At 44.5% G+C, this 21,869-nt stretch overlaps 1 protein-coding gene and 1 long non-coding RNA gene across 2 annotated transcripts; both read left to right on the top strand.

Moving 5' to 3' along the window:
* The first annotated feature begins 6,463 nt into the window (after positions 1-6,463).
* LOC134408361 (sulfotransferase 2B1-like) lies at positions 6,464-12,765 on the top strand. The gene is made up of 4 exons (XM_063140620.1): positions 6,464-6,559; positions 6,929-7,055; positions 10,986-11,080; positions 12,203-12,765. The coding sequence occupies exons 1-4, from the start codon at positions 6,464-6,466 to the stop codon at positions 12,605-12,607; spliced, it is 723 nt and encodes a 240-aa protein (XP_062996690.1). The 3' UTR covers positions 12,608-12,765.
* A 4,888-nt stretch (positions 12,766-17,653) lies between these two features.
* LOC134408026 (uncharacterized) lies at positions 17,654-21,598 on the top strand. The gene is made up of 3 exons (XR_010026072.1): positions 17,654-17,849; positions 18,495-18,650; positions 21,410-21,598. It is a non-coding gene; the product is annotated as an uncharacterized LOC134408026 (long non-coding RNA).
* The last annotated feature ends 271 nt before the right edge of the window (positions 21,599-21,869 follow it).

Raw genomic sequence — 21,869 nt, 5'->3', positions numbered from 1 at the left:
CCATATACCATACTACTTTATTGTTATCCATAGATCCATGAGAAAACAAGAATCAAACATGAAATCATACAGTTAGAGATATTATCAACTTTCATCTAATACACAGAGAGCTCTAATCCTGGCCGCCACTGTAAGAAATTTAGCAACAGCCAAAGTTACTCTTGAGGACTTGTCTTCCAACAGAAACTTAACATAAAATTTGTCTGGACTTCTGGACAGTTTACTCAACAATGGGGTTATCATAAGATGGCGGGCCTGATTATAAAAGCTACAGGACAGAAGGATAGGCTCCATCGTCTCCACTTCCATATTCTTACAGGGGCACCGTCGTTCCTGATGAGGGACACCAGCAAATCCGCCCTGAAGTAATTCAATAGAATAAACATTGCATCTGGCCTTGGAGAAAACTATATGTCCGGGAAAGCCGCCAAATGGCTTGACAAAGAAAGATAAGACCAGCCGGTAGCTAGGCAATGAAGGTGTTTATTTACAGAAGCTAAACAGTGCAGGGAAAGGAGGGGAAAATGGGGGTTTGACTGCAAAAGTCAAGGAACAGAAACAGTTCAAGGAGCAGGCTTGTAGAGTAGTCAATGTCCAGTCCAAAGTCAAGGGAGCGTGGCAAAGAGGAGATTCGATAATGCAGTCCAAGTTCAAACACAGCCAACTGTCAGCGACAAACCAGTAACACAGTCCAGAGTCAGGGGCAACAACAGGCAAGACATAGGTCCAAGGTCGAAGCAGGAATCCAGAGTAGGCAGACGTGGTCACGGGGTCCGGGAATCAAGACAGGAATCAGAATCCAGGCGTTCAGGAACAAGGCACGAGGTCACAAGAGCAAAGGCTTCCGCCAGAATGCTCAGATAATCTCTGACAACTTTGCATGGCTCACAGCTGCACTTTTATCCTTAGTCAGAGTGCTGAGTCATGGCCTCTCAGCTGATCCCTAATTGCCTGGTGTTTCTGGTGGAGGCGGCGAGACCGGCATCTGGTTGCCTTCTCCGCCCGCAACTGGCTGAAACCAGGCTTCTCCGCCTCCTCCTCACACCTCTGCGGCTCCTCCATAGTCTTTGCTGGCATCAGGCCCTCAGAGCTAGCAGAGGTCCCAGCTGGCCTTGGCTCTTCTCCCTGAGGCTCTGCCACAGTCTCTGCCAGTCCAGCCTCCTCACTACCTGAGCTGGGCTTCTCGGTACTAGGTCCAGCCTCTGCCACCTCCTCCTCATCTCTAGACTCCATCTCTATGCAGGGCATTACACTATACAATATTTAGCCACTGACAGGTTCTTTAGATAGTCAGCCAGCTGAAGAGGCCCAACGTAATGAACATGCAATGCACTGGGAGAGCAAGAAACATAAGAGCGAGTACGTAAGTCACAGAAGGCTATATCCCACAACCTTTGTTTGACAGATTTAAAAGCAAAATTCAAGCCCAGATTAAGGAGGAGGGATGAGGAGAGACCGATTGAAGCTGCCTTCCTGGCAAGAAGCTTGGACCAGCTATTCACATAGTTGTCCTGAGACAAACATGAAAGCAGACCTGAGCCCCTCCCAAAAAGACTAACTTCCATCCAAAATTTTAAGGCAGACCACCAAGCCCTAAGCGAAAGAGAGCTTTCCCCTGGTTTCCAACAAAAGTATGGAATTAGGGACACATTTTGGAAGTTGAAGAAGGGTCCTCAAAAACCTTGTCTGTAGCCTATCTATCTCAGATGTTCACCCCCCTATCCAGATGTTGGAGGCATATAAAAGCTGGGCTGCAGACTTGGCATTAAACACTTTGATAGCAGACGGTATAAACATCCCCCCTTTAGTAAAGAAAAAGCGTGTTATTGCGCCTGAACTGACTGAAGCTTTATTAAGGGTGGCCGATCTATGGGCACTCCAGGACAGGGTATGATGGAATAACAGCCCCAGGTAAGAGAATTTTTTCACCTGTTCCAGGATATGCCCATCAAGGGACCACCGAGGTTGAGAAAATCTATTTTCAAAGACCATGACTTTAGATTTCTCAAAATTAATTTTCAGATTGTTGGTCAAACAAAAGTTGGAGAATTTAATTAAAAGATGTTTCAAACCAGGTCTAGAGCGGGAGAGAATAACAGCATCGTCTGCGTAAAGTAAAATAGGAATTTTCCTTGCGCCAAGTTTGGGCAAATGTCCTTCATGGTCAGACAGGGCCTCCTCAATATCATTTATGTATAGGTTAAATAGCGTAGGTGCTAGGATACAGCCCTGTCTTACTCCTCTAGACATAAGAATTTCATTTGAAAGCTGTCCCTGTGTGCCACATCTAACTCGCATCCTGCTGTCGCTATATAGAACCATTATAAGATTAAGAAGTCTTTTACCCACCAGGATTTTATCTAATTTCTCCCATAGTTTAGTTCTAGGGATGGAGTCGAAAGCGGACTTCAGATCCATGAAGGCGACAAACACTTTGCTACGTAGAAATTTAAGAGGTTTCTCCGCTAAGTGAAAAAGAATCAGACCATGATCAGAGGTAGAGTGATTCTTTCTAAAGGCAGCTTGGGCCTCCGTGACAACTTTCACCCCACTTGTGTCATAGGCAAATGCCTCCATATAGCTGACATGTTCTTTAAATATATGCATTGCAAAGATGGGACTGCAAAATTCATTTAATCAGCTCTAAAGAGAGGACACTGCCAGCCCATTTATTTCTCCTGACTTTGGAGTGTTTTTATCGTATCTAATGATGCCAGAAGAACTTTGGAACTCTAAGTACTGATGCCGGAGTTCCTGTGTTCCCTTTCCTGTGCCAGCAAAGTCCAAAAGTAGTGGATGGGAGAGACCGTAAAAAGCAAGCTGAATTCATTGGTGAGTGAGGAATCATTTGGGGCTATTGAGGAGGGGGATTACGTGTTGGTGTGGGGAATGAGGTTTGTCCTCTTTTAAAGTCCAGCTTGTCTGGAACCGTGAGAGGTGAGTTCTCCACTTCCTGAATTTAGGGAGACCATCAATTCACAGAACTGCATTCTGCATTTTAGGCTTTGTGGAATTGTCCTGTAAATGCCAAGGGCTCATGCAGAAGGACCCCTGAGGATTGTCTTAGGGTCTGGGCAGGTACATATGGGAGGAGGCATTCCTTGAGGTAACCTGGCCGCAAGCCGTTGGGGGCATTGAAAGTACTGTACTACTACTCTCTTTTATTTTAATGGATTCTTTTATTTTTATTATATACACTGTAGTTTCAATTTAGAGAAATTGATTTGTGCTTGAACGGGAATTTAAATGGCAGTTTTCATTTGCTCAAAAGAAAAGAAAAGAAAAGAAAAGAATGAAAATCCACTAGCTAGCTGAGTAACTGGTGTGTGTGTGTGTGTGTGTTTACAAATGGCTTACCTCCTCCCTCATCCCCACTGCCACCACCTGCCTGAGACCTCTTGGCACCAGACGCCTCTGTAAGGACACCAGAGGTGTCTGGTGACAAGATTGCTACATGTCTCTCTATTTCTCTTCCAGATAAGGTTTTTCCCCCAATGTCATCTGCACTGTATTTCACCCACAAGGGAATCCTTTTTCCCAATAAATGGTATGATGTGGAAACACTCAACTTTGTGGAAAATGAATTCCAACTGTTGGACGACGATGTACTGAATGTTACTTATCCTAAATCAGGTCAGTGGTGCTGTTAAGTTCCTGGACTAGTAGTCTTACATGGGCCCAGGCTTGCATGATAATGTGTGTTATTACACTTATGTCAAAAGTGAAGCATGCAATAAACATTGAACAACAATATATTTTACCTCTTCCAACCCACTTCATGATTTACAACTTTCATTCCATATATCCCAGTATCAGAGGCTGTAAGCTTATATATACCAGTTTCTGGAGGACATGGTCAAGAAGGTGCTGTTGCATCCATGTCCTGCTAGAAGGTTACTGGTTGACCACTGTGTAAACAGAATGCTGGACTAGATGAAACCTTGGTCTGATCCAGCATGGCTCTTCCTATGTTCTATTCATGGGCAGTAAGGCTACTAGTCATGATGATTGCTATACCCACAGTATCAGTATGCTTCTGAATAACACTTGCTAGGCAAAATACACAGGAGGATGTTATGAATTATTATTATTATTATTATTATTATTATTATTGTTATTAATTTATAAAGCGCCATCAATTTTCATGGCGCTGTTCAGAATAAAACAAAACAAGACAATCTGCTTTATGTCTTACAATTTAAAAATTACGTAACAGACAGGGGAGGGAGGGGAAAAACCAATAGGGGTAGGGACATTAAAACGAAATATAGACTAGTATGACCACGCTACAGTTAAAAAGCTTTCGAGAAAAGAAATGTTTCCAAGCGAGATTTAAAAACAGAAATTGACATTGTGGTCCGCAAATGCACTGGAAGAGAATTCCAGGCATAGGGGGCAGCGAGCGAGAACGGGCGAAGACGAGCGAGAGATGTGGAAACTCTTGGGCAGGTAAGAGACATGGTGTTAATGGAGCGGAGGGCACGAGCAGGGCAATGTGGACTTCCCACTGGAGCATCTGTCAGAAAAGCTATTTGAGAGAAGGGGAGAATGTATCACACAGAGAATAGCAAAAGCTTCAAAGTATAGCAAAAGCTAGAAAAGTAGGAATGAGTGGAATTATTTTCAGATACATTCAATGTCTCACCTGTTCTGTATTCCAGTGATTTTAACATTAAGATGTTATATAGAACAGGTATGTCTTAATTATGTGCTGTGAAATCAGACATGTGACCAAGGCCATATTTGGGTGGGCACGTCCCGTTGTGGGCTGGACATGTTGGGCGTGGCCATGTTATCCTCCTTTTTGGTTTCCAAATTATGGTCACCCTACTGGTTGAACACTGTAGGAACAAAATGCTACACTAGATAGGTCTTTGCTCCGATCCACAAAGACTATTCTGTTCTTATGACCACCAATGCACCATAGTCATCTCTAGTTTTTCCCTAGATCTGGATTTGCCTCTATAGCTAATGTATGTCAACCCACTCCCTGCCAGAACGAAATTTCTCTACACCCTTCAGGCTTTCTTCCTATCGTACAAAGTTCTGTGGACAAAACAAAGTAAGAACTTAATGTTAACAAAACGAAGAGTGAAATAAGGGCATTTGTTCACAAATGGTCAGTAAGAGGCCCAGTGTCTAGAGACGCTCTGTGTGGGCAGTATCCTGTGGTACCCCTTCACAGAGCAGATACTTCATAGTAAATGGGCCTAGTTTACGTAGGACTGCCATTGGGTACTGCCCTATATTTGCTTGTACCATGACCTTATGATAGGTGGCAGCAGAAGACATAAGAAGAGTCCTGGTGGATCAGGCCAAAAGTTTATGCAGACCAGCATTCCCCCCCCCCCCATAGAAGCCAACCAGATTCCTTTGAGAAAACCACCGGAAGACATCACTCTCTTGCTTGCATTCCATTGGAACAGGTATTCAAAGGCATAATGTCTCAAATACTGAATGTTGCATCAAAACAATTGCATCAACAAAATCACTGGAGGAAACAGCACTACTCAGTCCTTAGAATGAATATTATTATTATTATTATTATTATTATTATTATTATTATTATTATTATTATTATTTACATTTGTATACCACCCCAGAGTCAAAGCTCTCTGGGTGGATTACATAGGACAACACACTAAAAAACCATATTCAACAATTTAAAATCACAAAAACATACAAATTAAAATCACATAAACGTACAAAAACAAACACAAGCTAATTACACATTGCTAAATGCCTGGGAGAAGAGAAAAGTCTTGGCCTGGCGCTGAAAAGTTAACAACGTCGTCGCCGGGCAGGCCTCTTCAGGGAGATTGTTCCACAATTGGGGGACCATCACAGAAAAGGCCCTCTCATTGCCATCCTCCGAGCTTCCTTCAGAGTAGGCACCCAGAGGAGGACCTTCAAATGCTGTACCTTTTTTAAGGAAGCAGGAGGATCCTGAGAAATGTTGAACAAAAGTCATCCATCTTTGAAAAGAAATATGGTCATGTCTATCCTGAGATAACACCCCTGTTGACATCTCTGAATATTGATTGCATTACAGACAAAGATGAGCATCTCTTCAGTTCTTTATTCTCCTTGCTAACATCTTTCCTTGCCGCCAGTCAGAAAGGTGTATGCTCAATTAGACATGACTATGTTGACTTGGTGATGAATTTAGGGAATCCTGGCTTTGTAGAGTTTTAAGTAGCTCCTAGGTCTACAGAAATTCATTCCAGTTCTTATGATTTTGCATAGACAGGGAATTATGTGTGGTCGGTGGAACGGAAGGTGAAAGTGGGTAAGTAAAAAGGGTGTAGGGGAAGAAGAGGCAACCGTATGATTATTGGACTCCCTTCCAGGTACCAATTGGATGCAGGAGATCTTGGGCTTAATCTGGCACAATGGGGACCCATCATGGGTTCGCAGCACGTTTGTGTGGGACCGGTCACCATGGATAGGAACTACTGATGGTATGAAGATTGTCTTGGCATCTCCTCCACCCAGACTCATGGCTTCTCACATGTCATTCCAGCTTTTCCCCAAGTCATTTCTCCAGTCCAAGGCTAAGGTAAGATAGGAACAATTCTCACATCAAGCCCACCTTCACCTCCTGCTCGTCTAGAACACAGATATGGGGAGTTCTGAGTTGACTCACCTTCCATTCATAGAAAGCAAGGAATTTATAGGAACCATTTATAGGAAGCAAATACATTCTATGGTTCCATTGCCTCTGCCAGTGTTCCAAGGCTTTAATAGTACTCCTGGCAGCTTTTTCGCTATGATTCCCAGGAAAATAATTCTTGATCGAGGTCCTTAGGGTAATCCCAGTTAAAACCGTAATGCACACGGCATGTTCCATTTGCAGAGCATTTGGAGCTTCTTTGTAACAGGGGTGAGATGCCGCCCTCTCACAATGTCACCTTTGCCTCTCCTCCAGGTGATCTATACTCTGCGTAATCCCAAGGATGTGCTGGTCTCATTTTACCACCACTCCAAATTCTTCAAAACATTCAAGGACCCTGGAACTGTGGAAGAGTTCTTGGAGGAATTCCTGAGTGGGAATGGTATGCAAAGAGGCCAATAAACCGTCTTCCTCCATTTGGGTTGTAGCACTCCTCCCCCATGAGAGACTGGGGGGGATCCGCATGTCACTCCCAGAGCGCTTCTATGTGGTCCCAGTGCACCCCGAAAACTATAGAGTGACTTCCCTGTAAAAGAAACGACGAAGAGCCGTCTATGGCGCCGCCGCCGCCGCCGCCGAGGAGAGCTCTCCGCCGGCGAGTAGAGCTCAGCAAAAGAAGGCGGGGTGAAAAGCGGAAGAAGCTCTCCACCCCGCCTTCTTTTGCCGAGCACTCCTCGCTGGCGAAGAGCTCTCGTTGTCGTCGTCATCATCGGTGGCATGGACGGCTCTTCGTTGTTTCTTTTACAGGGAAGTCACACTATAGTTTTCGGGGTGCACTGGGACCTCATAGAAGCACTCTGGGAGCGACGTGTGGATCCCCCCTTACTGAGCAATATAACCACTGAACTCCCCTGCCCTCCTTTACACCGTAGTAGAAGTCAGCAGTTGAGATTTGTAGCTGCAACAGTGACTTTCATTTGATTATCTTGTCTTCTCTGAGGAAATCTTGTGCATTTGTCAAAAGTGGTGAACTGGACCTGTTATTGTATTTATCTAACACTGTATATTTGTATCCTGCCCTCCACAAGGCCACAAGCCTGGGTACATAGAGTTGTCCCATGTTAGCCCTCAGAATAGTGGTGTGAGCTTAGAGGTAGAAATACTGACTGCCACAGACTAGTCCAAAGCCACTCTGTGTTTCTCATGACTGAGTGAAGATGGGAAGTCCAGTCTCCCCTGGGCTGGTCCAGCACTCCAGGTACCACACCACGAAGGCTTTCTTCGTACTCGATCCTCATAACGTTATCACAGAACGGTAATTCCCAACAGGGCAAAGGGGAAGGAAGGGGAAATGTGCCATGCTGCTGCTGCTGCTGCTGCTGCTGCTGCTGATTTGCATTTGTATACCGCCCATAGCTGAAGCTCTCTGGGCAGTTCACATAATTAAACTGGTGGAGGGTGGAGATGGCGAGGCCTCAGTTCCACTGCTGTGTGATGATAATACATATTAGGGGTGTGATCCGCTCCGATTAGGAGCATAGAAGCAGTAGCGGATTGGCCTGCTCCGCCTTACCCAGAGGCGGAGTAGGAGCGGACCGCGGACCCCTAGAAGCAAGGCGAAGAGAAGCGGCCATTTTTCGGAACTCCTAGTTCAGGCGGAGCGCTCCGGTCGCCATCTTGAAAACATTTCGCCATAGGATTGCATTGCGGCAAATAATCGCGCATAACTAGGTTGTTTTTGAAGCTATCATTCTGGAAATTCTTGTGCACAGAGAGTCGTGGATGGGGGTCATTTTGAGACCACTCTCACCTCTCTGCGTTGTGCGGGTCGCGTGCTATATTTTTTTGAAAATCGGGTCAACCGCGCGGCTCAAATGGCGTTTTCGGCTTTTCGCCCATAGGATTGCATTGAGGGAAAGAATCGGGGATAACTGGGGGGGTGGTTTAAGCTATCGTTCTGAAAATTCTTGTGCACAGAGAGTCGTGGATGGGGGTCATTTTGAGACTACTCTCAACTTTCTGCGTCCTGTGGTTCTTGTGCAATATTTTTTTAAAAATCGGGGTTTGGGTTTTTTTGGGTTTTTTTGGAAGCGATGACAGGCACATTCAACTCCCAATCCTGATGAGAATTGATCTCCTCAGAAAGCATCATCCTCCAATCCCAGCATTGGAGGGGGGACTAAGGCAGACCCACCCTGAGAACTTTCTGTTTTGTGTCTCTTTGTGGGTTGGCGTTCGTGGAGGGAACACTTAGTTAGTTAGTGCTCCTGCTTTGGACTTTGGAGATAGATTAGGATAGTTTTAGTTTGGCGCGTGTGTGTGTGTTTGTTTGCTTCTTTCTGACTTATAGCTTAGTTTGCCCTGTGTTTTTCCCTTACTTTGATTTAATATAAACTTTATTTTTAAATTTTGGAGTGTGTGTTTGGTGGGTTGGGTTGGTTGCCCCCCCCCCCTGACTGTTCTGCTTTTGTGAAAGCTTTCTTTTGAAAGCATACACACACTTCTTGTCCCATTTCCCTACATTTATTAGTAATATTCTTAAACATATTTTATTATATTCTTTTACATAGTCTTAGTAGTATATTAGTATCTCATACATATTATTAGTAGTATTCATATTTTATTCTTCTTATACATATTAGTAGTAGTGTTTGGTTGGTTCTTTCCCCCCCTCCCCTCTCTTAAATCCTGATTGTGTTTCCTTCTATCTTCTATATACCAAAAAATACCAAAAAATACCAAAAAAAATTTATTCTCTTTTTCTTCTCTGTGTAACTTGGACTGAGTGGGCTGCTTTTGTGAAGTGCAACAGGCAGCCACAGATTGAGCATTTTGGGGAAAGCATACACACACTTCTTGTCCCATTTCCCTACATTTATTAGTAATATTCTTAAACATATTATTAGATATTCTTAGTAGTATATATATTAGTATATTCTTAGTAGTATAATATTTTATTCTTTTTATACAGCATACACACTTCTTGTCCCATTTCCCTACATTTATTAGTAATATTCTTAAACATATTATTAGATATTCTTAGTAGTATATATATTAGTATATTCTTAGTAGTATAATATTTTATTCTTTTTATACAGCATACACACTTCTTGTCCCATTTCCCTACATTTATTAGTAATATTCTTAAACATATTATTAGATATTCTTAGTAGTATATATATTAGTATATTCTTAGTAGTATAATATTTTATTCTTTTTATACAGCATACACACTTCTTGTCCCCTGCCTGCCTGCCTGCCTGCCTGCCTGCCTTCCCTCCCTTCTCCCCTTCCCGCCTTGCAGGGATGGTGTATGTGTCTTGCTTTGACTCAGGGGAGAAGTCCTTCCTGCGCTCACTTAGACTTTATCAAGTTCAATAATCCCTTTTTCAAATGTGCCAGAAGATTTAGGGTTATCTCGTGGCATGTTGGGATTTCCTTGGAACTGGCCCCATTGAGCTGTCTGCATTGCAACTTTAAATCCCTGACATACTGGAGTGCCCGATTTTCAAAAGTTCCCCTAACATCAGGGGATGATGGGATTGCCTTGAAACTTGGTGTCCATGGGGACACATGGGTAAGCTGTCATGGGACCAAAGGATAGGTTTCTGACGTGCAAATTGACGTAGTTGTAGAATGGGACTTGATTTGGGGTGAGTTAAAAAGTTTAAGCCGTGCCAAAAATCAGGGGATGATGGGATTGCCTTGAGTCTGGGCGTCCATGTGGACACATGGATAAGCTATCATGGTGCCGAGTTTGAGGTTTCTAACATGCAAATTGACGGAGCTATCCCAAGGGGTGTGAATGGGGTGCCCGATTTTCATAAATTCCCCAAAAATCAGGGGATGATGGGATTGCCTTGAAACTTGGCATCCATGTGGACACTTGGATAAGCTATCATGGTGCCGAGTTTGAGGTTTCTAACATGCAAATTGACGTAGTTGTAGAATGGGACAATTGGGGGTGAGTTAAGCCGCGCCAAAAATCAGGGGATGATGGGATTGCCTTGAGTCTGGGCGTGCGTGTGTATACCCCCATGAGGTGTCATGGTGCCAAACGTGAGGTTTCTAACTTGAACAGAAAAAAAGTTGTATACTTTTTTAGCTTTCAATGCAACCCTATGGGGGGCAAAAACGGAGCTCCGGATCCGGATCCAGAGCTCCGAGCGGAGCGGAGCGGAAGTGGGTGGAGCGGGGGCGGGGCGGAGTGGCCCGATCCAAAAAATGGCGGATCTGCAAGTGAAGCGGAGCGGGGGCTCCGTGCACACCCCTAATACATATCCATCTCTGAAGGCAGGAAGTGTAACCCTCCTCCACCCCCCAGCCCTTGGACTGTTGACATGCCACTTTTGGCTCTGCTTTGCTCTTCCAGTGGCCTTTGGTTCCTGGTTTGACCATGTGAAAAGTTGGCTGGAGGTCAAGGGGAGACCCAATGTCTTCTTTAACAGTTATGAAGAGCTGCAGCAGGTATGGTTTGACCTTTGGCTGTATACACACCCATCCTGGCTTACGTTGTTTCTTTACTTCTCCAAGTGAAAGTTTTTTAAAATGGCATGCTGTTGAGTGCAGAGAGTCTCTAGGAACGGAAGAAGAGCTGTGCTGGATCTGGAGAAGAATCCATCTGGTCCAGCATTCTGTTCACACAGTGGCCACCCAGCTGCTCATGGGAAAGCCACAGGCAGGACATGACTGGAGCAGCACCCTCCTGCCCCTGTTCCCCAGCAACTAGTGTACATAGGCATCCTACCTCTGATACGGGAGATGGTACATAGCTATCGACTAGTAGCCATTGGTAGCCTTTCCCCTTGCTTACACTGTCAGCTGTTTTCCAGGGTTCCAGTTAAAAGCTAAAGTTTCACCTTTTTACGTTAAGCCCCAGGGATTAGGTTTTATTTAGGTTCAAATGGAGCCCATCCCTCTTGTACCCAGGCCCAGACATTTCCCAGCACCTTATAAATTTGATGCCTTCTTCTCAACACCACCATCTCATCCACACATTGAAACTCCTCAGTTTTGCCTGCTTAGATGGCCCTGTATATAGAACATGGAGCATTTCAGAGAAAGCTACCTTGGTAGTACTGCATTTCATCCTCCTACTTCTAATATTTATTGCGGTTTCCAGGACCCCATGTCTCGGGTACCATCCTCTGATTGGAGTCCACCAGGGGAAGAGCCTTCAGTGTGGTGGCTCCCCTCCTGTGGGATTCCCTGCCTCTGGAGGTCAGGCAGGCGCCAACTTTGTACTCCTTTCGGCATCTCCTGAAAATATCATTATTCCAGGAAGCCTTTCCTTAATGTCTAGCCATTAGTCATTGTTTCTGCTTCCTTTAAAATCTGTTTTAACTGTTTTATTCAGTTTTTATTTTCATTTTATCTTGTACACCGCTTTGAAACTTTCAATGGGGAGCCATATATAAATATTGTAAATCAATCAATCAATCAATCAATCAATCAATAAAAATAATTATAAACCACCACTACTGACTCCACTTCAGCAATGTCTACAAAGCTATGTAGATGGTGTGTGATGTCCACAAGCCCTGCAGCAGGCAGACAGTTTCCTAGCCAATCTGCTTGTCTCTCCACCAGGATCTGCGAGGCAGTGTGGAGAAGATCTGCCTTTTCCTTGGGAAGGAGCTGAACAGCCAGCAAATTGATTCTGTGGTGGAAAATGCCTCCTTCCAGAAGATGAAGGACAACCCGAAGTCCAACTTCACCACAGGGTCAGATGACACTTTAGACCACAAGAAAGGGAAGTTCTTGAGGAAAGGTAAAAGCAGAGCGTCCTGGGTATCTAGTGTTGCCACATGTGCATTTGCTGAAGGTCAGGTGGCAGATGGGAGGCAGGGAAGGATGTCCCACTGCCTTGAGCTTCCTCATACGTTTCCCGCTCAACTAGAATTAATGGCGAAGGGTTGCCTTTTCATGTGCCTGTGGTGGGAGGGTCATTTGTGTGAGATGGGCACCCCTGCACCCCAATCAGATATGTTCTGAAGTGATAAGATTCTTCTCCACTGACAGGTGGCCCTTTCTGAAAAACCCAGGTGGAAAACGTTTTGTTTCCTTTGAGAGGTTTTGAAATGGAGGCACTTGGCAACCTTGTTGTTGTTGAGATTGTTGTTGTTGTTGATGATGATTTCATTTCCCAAATTTTTTTAGAACAGCAGACATAGATGCCTCATCTATGTCTTCTGTTAAATGCCTGGGAAGAGGATGGTCGTTACCCAGCACCCAGATGATGACAGTGTCAGCCCCAGTTGGGTGTCAATGCGGAGCTCATTCCATAGTCAGGGCAGCCACCTCTGAGAAGGCCCTCTCCCTTGTTCCCACCTTCTGAACCTCCCTTGTAGCTGGAAATCAGAGCGGGGTCAGTTGTTGATCATAGTGCAGTCTTAGGTAGACCTGTGCTGAAAGGAGCCTGCAAAATGTAAGATGTATCATATTTGTAGAATTTCTGCAGAGGCCTCTTGGAAGCAGCAATATGAGAGAGCAATCGGGGCCTTCCCATGACATTTTCTCAGCCTGCACAGGGGAGTGTCCACTCTCTGCATTCCATGGAAAGAAGCTGCCTAGACTGGCAGTTGAATCGGACTTGAATGCTGGCAACCAGACAGCCTCCTCCACTACGCTTGAGAGCAGCAAGCCAGCAAGACATTCCACATGATACACCGAGCTCTCTCCTCCATCATTTTGCCAGCAGCTTTGCCTGGTGCAGAATCAGCGGCATTAACACGTGTTGCCTGAGTAGTCTGTGAAACTGCCTGCTTACTCAAGCAAGCTTTCCCAAATGGTGCTCTGTGTGAGTGCATTTGGGAGAAAGCTATGATCCGACAGCAAGCTGGCACAAGCCATTAAAGAATACATGTAGGACAAGCACTGATGGGGTGGCTCAGAAGGACATCATAATAGTAGGTGGTGGATCAGCCAGGTTGGAGGGCTGCCCCTGCTGCCGACCATCATCCACATCCTTCCTCACTCTGCCTAAAGGTAGGGTCAGCCTTTAAAGGGACACTCACTCATTTCTGTTTGCCGGCTCAACTTCTTTGCATTTACTTCAAAGAAACAAGCGCCTTTAGTGTGACCCAAAATTGTGTGTGTAGATCCTGCTGGAAGAGGCGGAGGAAGAGGCGGAGGGAGAGGAGGCGGCGGCTGGGGAATCGGGCCGTATCCTTGCCGCCGCCGCCACCCACCTCCCCGCCGGCCTTGTCCCAGCCACGGGGGTGGGGGGCGAGATCCCCTCCCGCCACGGAGCAGGCTCCTCCTTCCCTGCCCAGGCCAGCCCCAGCCCCAGCACGTCGTCCAGGCTGATCAGGAGGCCGGCGGGGAGGTGGGTGGCGACGGCGGCAGCAGGATCTACACACGTGCTTTCGGGTCACACTGAAGGCGCTTGCGTGCGCCTTCAGTACGCTGTGTAGATCCCCTCCTGGTCTTCTGTTAAATGCCTGGGAAGAGGATGGTTGTTACCCAGCACCCAGATAATGACAGTGTCAGCCCCAGTTGGGCGTCAATGCGGAGCTCATTCCATAGTCAGGGCAGCCACCTCTGAGAAGGCCCTCTCCCTTGTTCCCACCTTCTGAACCTCCCTTGTAGGTGGAAATCAGAGCGGGGTCAGTTGTTGATCATAGTGCAGTCTTAGGCAGACCTGTGTTGAAAGGAGCCTGCAAAATGCAAGATGCATCATATTTGTAGAATTCCCGTGGAGGCCTCTTGGAAGCGGCAATATGAGAGTGCAATCAGGGCCTTCCCATGACATTTTCTCAGCCTGCAGGGCAAAGCAAAGGGGAGTGTCCACTCTCTGCATTCCATGGCAAGAAGCTGCCTAGACTGGCAGTTGAATCGGACTTGAATGCTGGCAACCTGACAGCCTCCTCCACCACGCTAGAGAGCAGCAAGCCAGCAAGGCATTCCACATGATACACCGAGCTCTCTCCTCCATTATTTTGCCAGCAGCTTTGCCTGGTGCAGAATCAGCGGCATCTTTGCATTTACTGCTTCCTCTTGTGGTCTTCCAGGGATCGTCGGGGACTGGAAGAACCTCCTGACAGTGGCACAGAATGAACGCTTTGACCGCGTTTATCAGGAGAAGATGCAGGGAGTGAGTGCGACCTTCCCATGGGACTGAAGAAGGCCAGACTGCTGCTTCTGCTGTTCTGTTTTCTTTCTGTCTGTGCCTCATATGGCTCAGGTTCCTTCTAATAAATCATTGGGCTGTATTACCAGGGTAGTGTTATTTCTCCAGGTGTGAAGGAAGCTGAGCAGGAATTTCACAGTCCAAACAGGGGAGGAGAGCAAACATGCCCAAAGATGCATGGATACATTCTATGTTCAATTCTAGGCTCACTTCAAGCTTAGCCTTGCTTGCCCCTCAGCTGTCTGCGTGATGTCACAGTGTGGATCTACACTTCTGCTTATATCGATTTTTTGAGCCCTTGTGACGTTGTAAGTTGTATCGCTACCTTGTATACCATTGCTCAGTAGCATTACTTACCTTTTCTTGTAACGTTGTTGCGGAGCACACTGTTCGTTGCCCCGTTGTCGGTGTTGTTTCTTCTTCTCGTTTCTCTGAACCTTTCAATTCCCAAACTGTCCTTTCTCTGCACCTCCCACTTCCTTGTTTTTGTATTTTATGCGCTTCCCTAGCTAACATTCCTTTATGCACATGCTCTTAATTTCAACTCTTTGTGGCGGGAGTTCTTCAGAGAGAGTGGTTTGTGGATTGTTGGAGTTGTCTGTCTCTTGAGGAAAGTGTAGGAATGCCTGGTGAATGGAATGTGTTAAATCTTTCTCATTTTAAAAACATTATTTCTGTGGTATTACATGCAACCTACCTCAAGTGAAAACTTTTTTTGAAACAATATTTTTATTAAAGGAGGCGCATATGCACATTTCTAATTTAATTTATTTTTTTTAAAAAAATTAAATTAAGGATGCGCATATGCGCATATGACCCGCCTGTCATTGGGGGTGCTGCTGCTGGTGGGACTGAGAGAAAGGCCTTGTAATTATTAATGGGAAAACGTGAGATGCTTTGGAGACTGGTGATGGCCCAGCCACATGAGTATGGCTGAAGTGGGAATGGGGCATGTATGTCTGCATGCACACTCCACCTACTTGGCTACTTCCTCGATCTTTATGTGTTCGGTGTGAAGATTGGAGAAAGGGTCTTGGAAGCACTGTTGGCCTGCCGAGGACCCAGATGGCAGGAGCTGAATTTGCCATGGCCTATGATTCAGGGCTGCTCTCACACAACCCACTTTCACCCCAGTCATGTCATAGGCAAATGCCTCCATATACCATACTACTTTATTGTTATCCATAGATCCATGAGAAAACAAGAATCAAACATGAAATCATACAGTTAGAGATATTATCAACTTTCATCTAATACACAGAGAGCACTAATCCTGGCCGCCACTGTAAGAAATTTAGCAACAGCCAAAGTTACTCTTGAGGACTTGTCTTCCAACAGAAACTTAAAATAAAATTTGTCTGGACTTCTGGACAGTTTACTCAACAATGGGGTGATCATAAGATGGCGGGCCTGATTATAAAAGCTACAGGACAGAAGGATATGCTCCATCGTCTCCACTTCCATATTCTTACAGGGGCACCGTCGTTCCTGATGAGGGACACCAGCATATCCGCCCTGAAGTAATTCAATAGAATAAACATTGCATCTGGCCTTGGAGAAAACAATACAATATTTAGCCACTGACAGGTTCTTTAGATAGTCAGCCAGCTGAAGAGGCCCAACATAATGAACATGCAATGCACTGGGAGAGCAAGAAACATAAGAGTGAGTACGTAAGTCACAGAAGGCTATATCCCACAACCTTTGTTTGACAGATTTAAAAGCAAAATTCAAGCCCAGATTAAGGAGGAGGGATGAGGAGAGACCGATTGAAGCTGCCTTCCTGGCAAGAAGCTTGGACCAGCTATTCACATAGTTGTCCTGAGCCAAACATGAAAGCAGACCTGAGCCCCTCCCAAAAAGACTAACTTCCATCCAAAATTTTAAGGCAGACCACCAAGCCCTAAGCGAAAGAGAGCTTTCCCCTGGTTTCCAACAAAAGTACGGAATTAGGGACACATTTTGGAAGTTGAAGAAGGGTCCTCAAAAACCTTGTCTGTAGCCTATCTATCTCAGATGTTCACCCCCCTATCCAGATGTTGGAGGCATATAAAAGCTGGGCTGCAGACTTGGCATTAAACACTTTGATAGCAGACGGTATAAACATTCCCCCTTTAGTAAAGAAAAGGCGTGTTATTGCGGCTGAACTGACTGAAGCTTTATTAAGGGTGACCGATCTATGGGCACTCCAGGACAGGGTATGATGGAATAACAGCCCCAGGTAAGAGAAATTTTTCACCTGTTCCAGGATATGCCCGTCAAGGGACCACCGACGTTGAGAAAATCTATTTTCAAAGACCATGACTTCAGATTTCTCAAAATTAATTTTCAGATCGTTGGTCAAACAAAAGTTGGAGAATTTCATTAAAAGATGTTTCAAACCAGGTCTAGAGCGGGAGAGAATAACAGCATCGTCTGCGTAAAGTAAAATAGGAATTTTCCTTGCGCCAAGTTTGGGCAAATGTCCTTCATGGTCAGACAGGGCCTCCTCAATATCATTTATGTATAGGTTAAATAGCGTAGGTGTTAGGATACAGCCCTGTATCCTAATTTCTCCCATAGTTTAGTTCTAGGGATGGAGTCGAAAGCGGACTTCAGATCCATGAAGGCGACAAACAGTTTGTTACGTAGAAATTTAAGAGGTTTCTCCGCTAAGTGAAAAAGAATCAGACCATGATCAGAGGTGGAGTGATTCTTTCTAAAGGCAGCTTGGGCCTCCGTGACAACGTTCACCCCACTCGTGTCATAGGTAAATGCCTCCATATAGCTGACGTGTTCTTTTAATATACGCATTGCAAAGATGGGACTGCAAAATTCATTTAATCAGCTCTAAAGAGAGGACACTGCCAGCCCATTTATTTTCTCCTGACTCTGGAGTGTTTTTATCATATCTAATGATGCCAGAAGAACTTTGGAACTCTAAGTACTGATGCCGGAGTTCCTGTGTTCCCTTTCCTGTGCCTCCTTCCCTTCCCATTTTTAGAAATATCCTTAATGAACAAGCTAAGATTGTCTTGTTCATTGAGCACAGACCACTCTAAGGAAGGTAGCAAAGTCCAAAAGTAGTGGATGGGAGAGACCGTAAAAAGCAAGCTGAATTCATTGGTGAGTGAGGAATCATTTGGGGCTATTGAGGAGGGGGATTACGTGTTGGTGTGGGGAATGAGGTTTGTCCTCTTTTAAAGTCCAGCTTGTCTGGAACCGTGAGAGGTGAGTTCTCCACTTCCTGAATTTAGGGAGACCATCAATTCACAGAACTGCATTCTGCATTTTAGGCTTTGTGGAATTGTCCTGTAAATGCCAAGGGTTCATGCAGAAGGACCCCTGAGGATTGTCTTAGGGTCTGGGCAGGTACATAGGGGACGAGGCATTCCTTGAGGTAACCTGGCCCCAAGCCGTTGGGGGCATTGAAAGTACTGTACTACTACTCTCTTTTATTTTAATTGATTCTTTTATTTTTATTATATACACTGTAGTTTCAATTTAGAGAAATTGATTTGTGCTTGAACGGCAATTTAAATGGCAGTTTTCATTTGCTCAAAAGAAAAGAAAAGAAAAGAAAAGAATGAAAATCCACTAGCTAGCTGAGTAACTGGTGTGTGTGTGTGTGTGTGTTTACAAATGGCTTACCTCCTCCCTCATCCCCACTGCCACCACCTGCCTGAGACCTCTTGGCACCAGACGCCTCTGGAAGGACACCAGAGGTGTCTGGTGACAAGATTGCTGCATGTCTCTCTATTTCTCTTCCAGATAAGGTTTTTCCCCCAATGTCATCTGCACTGTATTTCACCCACAAGGGAATCCTTTTTCCCAATAAATGGTATGATGTGGAAACACTCAACTTTGTGGAAAATGAATTCCAACTGTTGGACGACGATGTACTGAATGTTACTTATCCTAAATCAGGTCAGTGGTGCTGTTAAGTTCCTGGACTAGTAGTCTTACATGGGCCCAGACTTGGATGATAATGTGTGTTATTACACTTATGTCAAATGTGAAGCATGCAATAAACATTGAACAACAATATATTTTACCTCTTCCAACCCATTTCATGATTTACAACTTTCATTCCATATATCCCAGTATCAGAGGCTGTAAGCTTATATATACCAGTTTCTGGAGGACATGGTCAAGAAGGTGCTGTTGCATCCATGTCCTGCTAGAAGGTTACTGGTTGACCACTGTGTAAACAGAATGCTGGACTAGATGAAACCTTGGTCTGATCCAGCATGGCTCTTCCTATGTTCTATTCATGGGCAGTAAGGCTACTAGTCATGATGATTGCTATACCCACAGTATCAGTATGCTTCTGAATAACACTTGCTAGGCAAAATACACAGGAGGATGTTATGAATTATTATTATTATTATTATTATTATTATTATTATTATTATTATTATTTTATAAAGCGCCATCAATTTTCATGGCGCTGTACAGAATAAAACAAAACAAGACAATCTGCTTTATGGCTTACAATTTAAAATTTACGTAACAGACAGGGGAGGGAGGGGAAAAACCAATAGGGGTAGGGACATTAAAACGAAACATAGACTAGTATGACCACGCTACAGTTAAAAAGCTTTCGAGAAAAGAAATGTTTCCAAGCGAGATTTAAAAACAGAAATTGACATTGTGGTCCGCAAATGCACTGGAAGAGAATTCCAGGCATAGGGGGCAGCGAGCGAGAACGGGCGAAGACGAGCGAGAGATGTGGAAACTCTTGGGCAGGTAAGAGACATGGTGTTAATGGAGCGGAGGGCACGAGCAGGGCAATGTGGACTTCCCACTGGAGCAACTGTCAGAAAAGCTATTTGAGAGAAGGGGAGAATGTATCACACAGAGAATAGCAAAAGCTTCAAAGTATAGCAAAAGCTAGAAAAGTAGGAATGAGTGGAATTATTTTCAGATACATTCAATGTCTCACCTGTTCTGTATTCCAGTGATTTTAACATTAAGATGTTATATAGAACAGGTATGTCTTAATTATGTGCTGTGAAATCAGACATGTGACCAAGGCCATATTTGGGTGGGCACGTCCCGTTGTGGGCTGGACATGTTGGGCGTGGCCATGTTATCCTCCTTTTTGGTTTCCAAATTATGGTCACCCTACTGGTTGAACACTGTAGGAACAAAATGCTACACTAGATAGGTCTTTGCTCCGATCCACAAAGACTATTCTGTTCTTATGACCACCAATGCACCATAGTCATCTCTAGTTTTTCCCTAGATCTGGATTTGCCTCTATAGCTAATGTATGTCAACCCACTCCCTGCCAGAACGAAATTTCTCTACACCCTTCAGGCTTTCTTCCTATCGTACAAAGTTCTGTGGACAAAACAAAGTAAGAACTTAATGTTAACAAAACCAAGAGTGAAATAAGGGCATTTGTTCACAAATGGTCAGTAAGAGGCCCAGTGTCTAGAGATGCTCTGTGTGGGCAGTATCCTGTGGTACCCCTTCACAGAGCAGATACTTCATAGTAAATGGGCCTAGTTTATGTAGGACTGCCATTGGGTACTGCCCTATATTTGCTTGTACCATGACCTTATGATAGGTGGCAGCAGAAGACATAAGAAGAGTCCTGGTGGATCAGGCCAAAAGTTTATGCAGACCAGCATTTCCCCCCCCCCCATAGAAGCCAACCAGATTCCTTTGAGAAAACCACCGGAAGACATCACTCTCTTGCTTGCATTCCATTGGAACAGGTATTCAAAGGCATAATGTCTCAAATACTGAATGTTGCATCAAAACAATTGCATCAACAAAATCACTGGAGGAAACAGCACTACTCAGTCCTTAGAATGAATATTATTATTGTTATTGTTGTTGTTGTTGTTATTATTATTATTATTATTATTATTATTATTATTATTATTATTTTTATTTTTATTATTATTTACATTTGTATACCACCCCAGAGTCAAAGCTCTCTGGGTGGATTACATAGGACAACACACTAAAAAACCATATTCAACAATTTAAAATCACAAAAACATACAAATTAAAATCACATAAACTTAAAAAAACAAACCCAAGCTAATTACATATTGCTAAATGCCTGGGAGAAGAGAAAAGTCTTGACCTGGCGCTGAAAAGTTAACAACGTCGTCGCCAGGCAGGCCTCTTCAGGGAGATTGTTCCACAATTGGGGGACCATCACAGAAAAGGCCCTCTCATTGCCATCCTCCGAGCTTCCTTCAGAGTAGGCACCCAGAGGAGGACCTTCAAATGCTGTACCTTTTTTAAGGAAGCAGGAGGATCCTGAGAAATGTTGAACAAAAGTCATCCATCTTTGAAAAGAAATATGGTCATGTCAACAGGGGTGTTATTTCAAGACAGACATCTCTGAATGCTGATTGCATTACAGACAAAGATGAGCATCTCTTCAGTTCTTTATTCTCCTTGCTAACATCTTTCCTTGCCGCCAGTCAGAAAGGTGTATGCTCAATTAGACATGACTATGTCGACTTGGTGATGAATTTAGGGAATCCTGGCTTTGTAGAGTTTTAAGTAGCTCCTAGGTCTACAGAAATTCATTCCAGTTCTTATGATTTTGCATAGACAGGGAATTATGTGTGGTCGGTGGAACGGAAGGTGAAAGTGGGTAAGTAAAAAGGGTGTAGGGGAAGAAGAGGCAACCGTATGATTATTGGACTCCCTTCCAGGTACCAATTGGATGCAGGAGATTTTGGGCTTAATCTGGCACAATGGGGACCCATCATGGGTTCACAGCTCGTTTGTGTGGGACCGGTCACCATGGATAGGAACTACTGATGGTATGAAGATTGTCTTGGCATCTCCTCCACCCAGACTCATGGCTTCTCACATGTCATTCCAGCTTTTCCCCAAGTCATTTCTCCAGTCCAAGGCTAAGGTAAGATAGGAACAATTCTCACATCAAGCCCACCTTCACCTCCTGTTCGTCTAGAACACAGATATGGGGAGTTCTGAGTGGACTCACCTTCCATTCATAGAAAGCAAGGAATTTATAGGAACCATTTATAGGAAGCAAATACATTCTATGGTTCCATTGCCTATGCCAGTGTTCCAAGGCTTTAATAGTACTCCTGGCAGCTTTTTCGCTATGATTCCCAGGAAAATAATTCTTGATCGAGGTCCTTAGGG

Source organism: Elgaria multicarinata, chromosome 13 (genome assembly GCF_023053635.1).
Source record: "Elgaria multicarinata webbii isolate HBS135686 ecotype San Diego chromosome 13, rElgMul1.1.pri, whole genome shotgun sequence".
Lineage (NCBI taxonomy): Eukaryota > Metazoa > Chordata > Lepidosauria > Squamata > Anguidae > Elgaria > Elgaria multicarinata.
Note: the sequence above shows the minus strand (reverse complement) of the source record. Positions and strands in the feature narration are given on the sequence as shown.

Coding starts and splice junctions, on each gene's coding strand:
- LOC134408361 (XM_063140620.1), top strand. CDS start 6,464: ATGAAGATTGTCTTGGCATCTCCTCCACCCAGACTCATGGCTTCTCAC. Junction 6,560..6,928: donor TTCTCCAGTCCAAGGCTAAG/GTAAGATAGGAA, acceptor CCTCTCCTCCAG/GTGATCTATACTCTGCGTAA. Junction 11,081..12,202: donor GTTATGAAGAGCTGCAGCAG/GTATGGTTTGAC, acceptor TCTCTCCACCAG/GATCTGCGAGGCAGTGTGGA.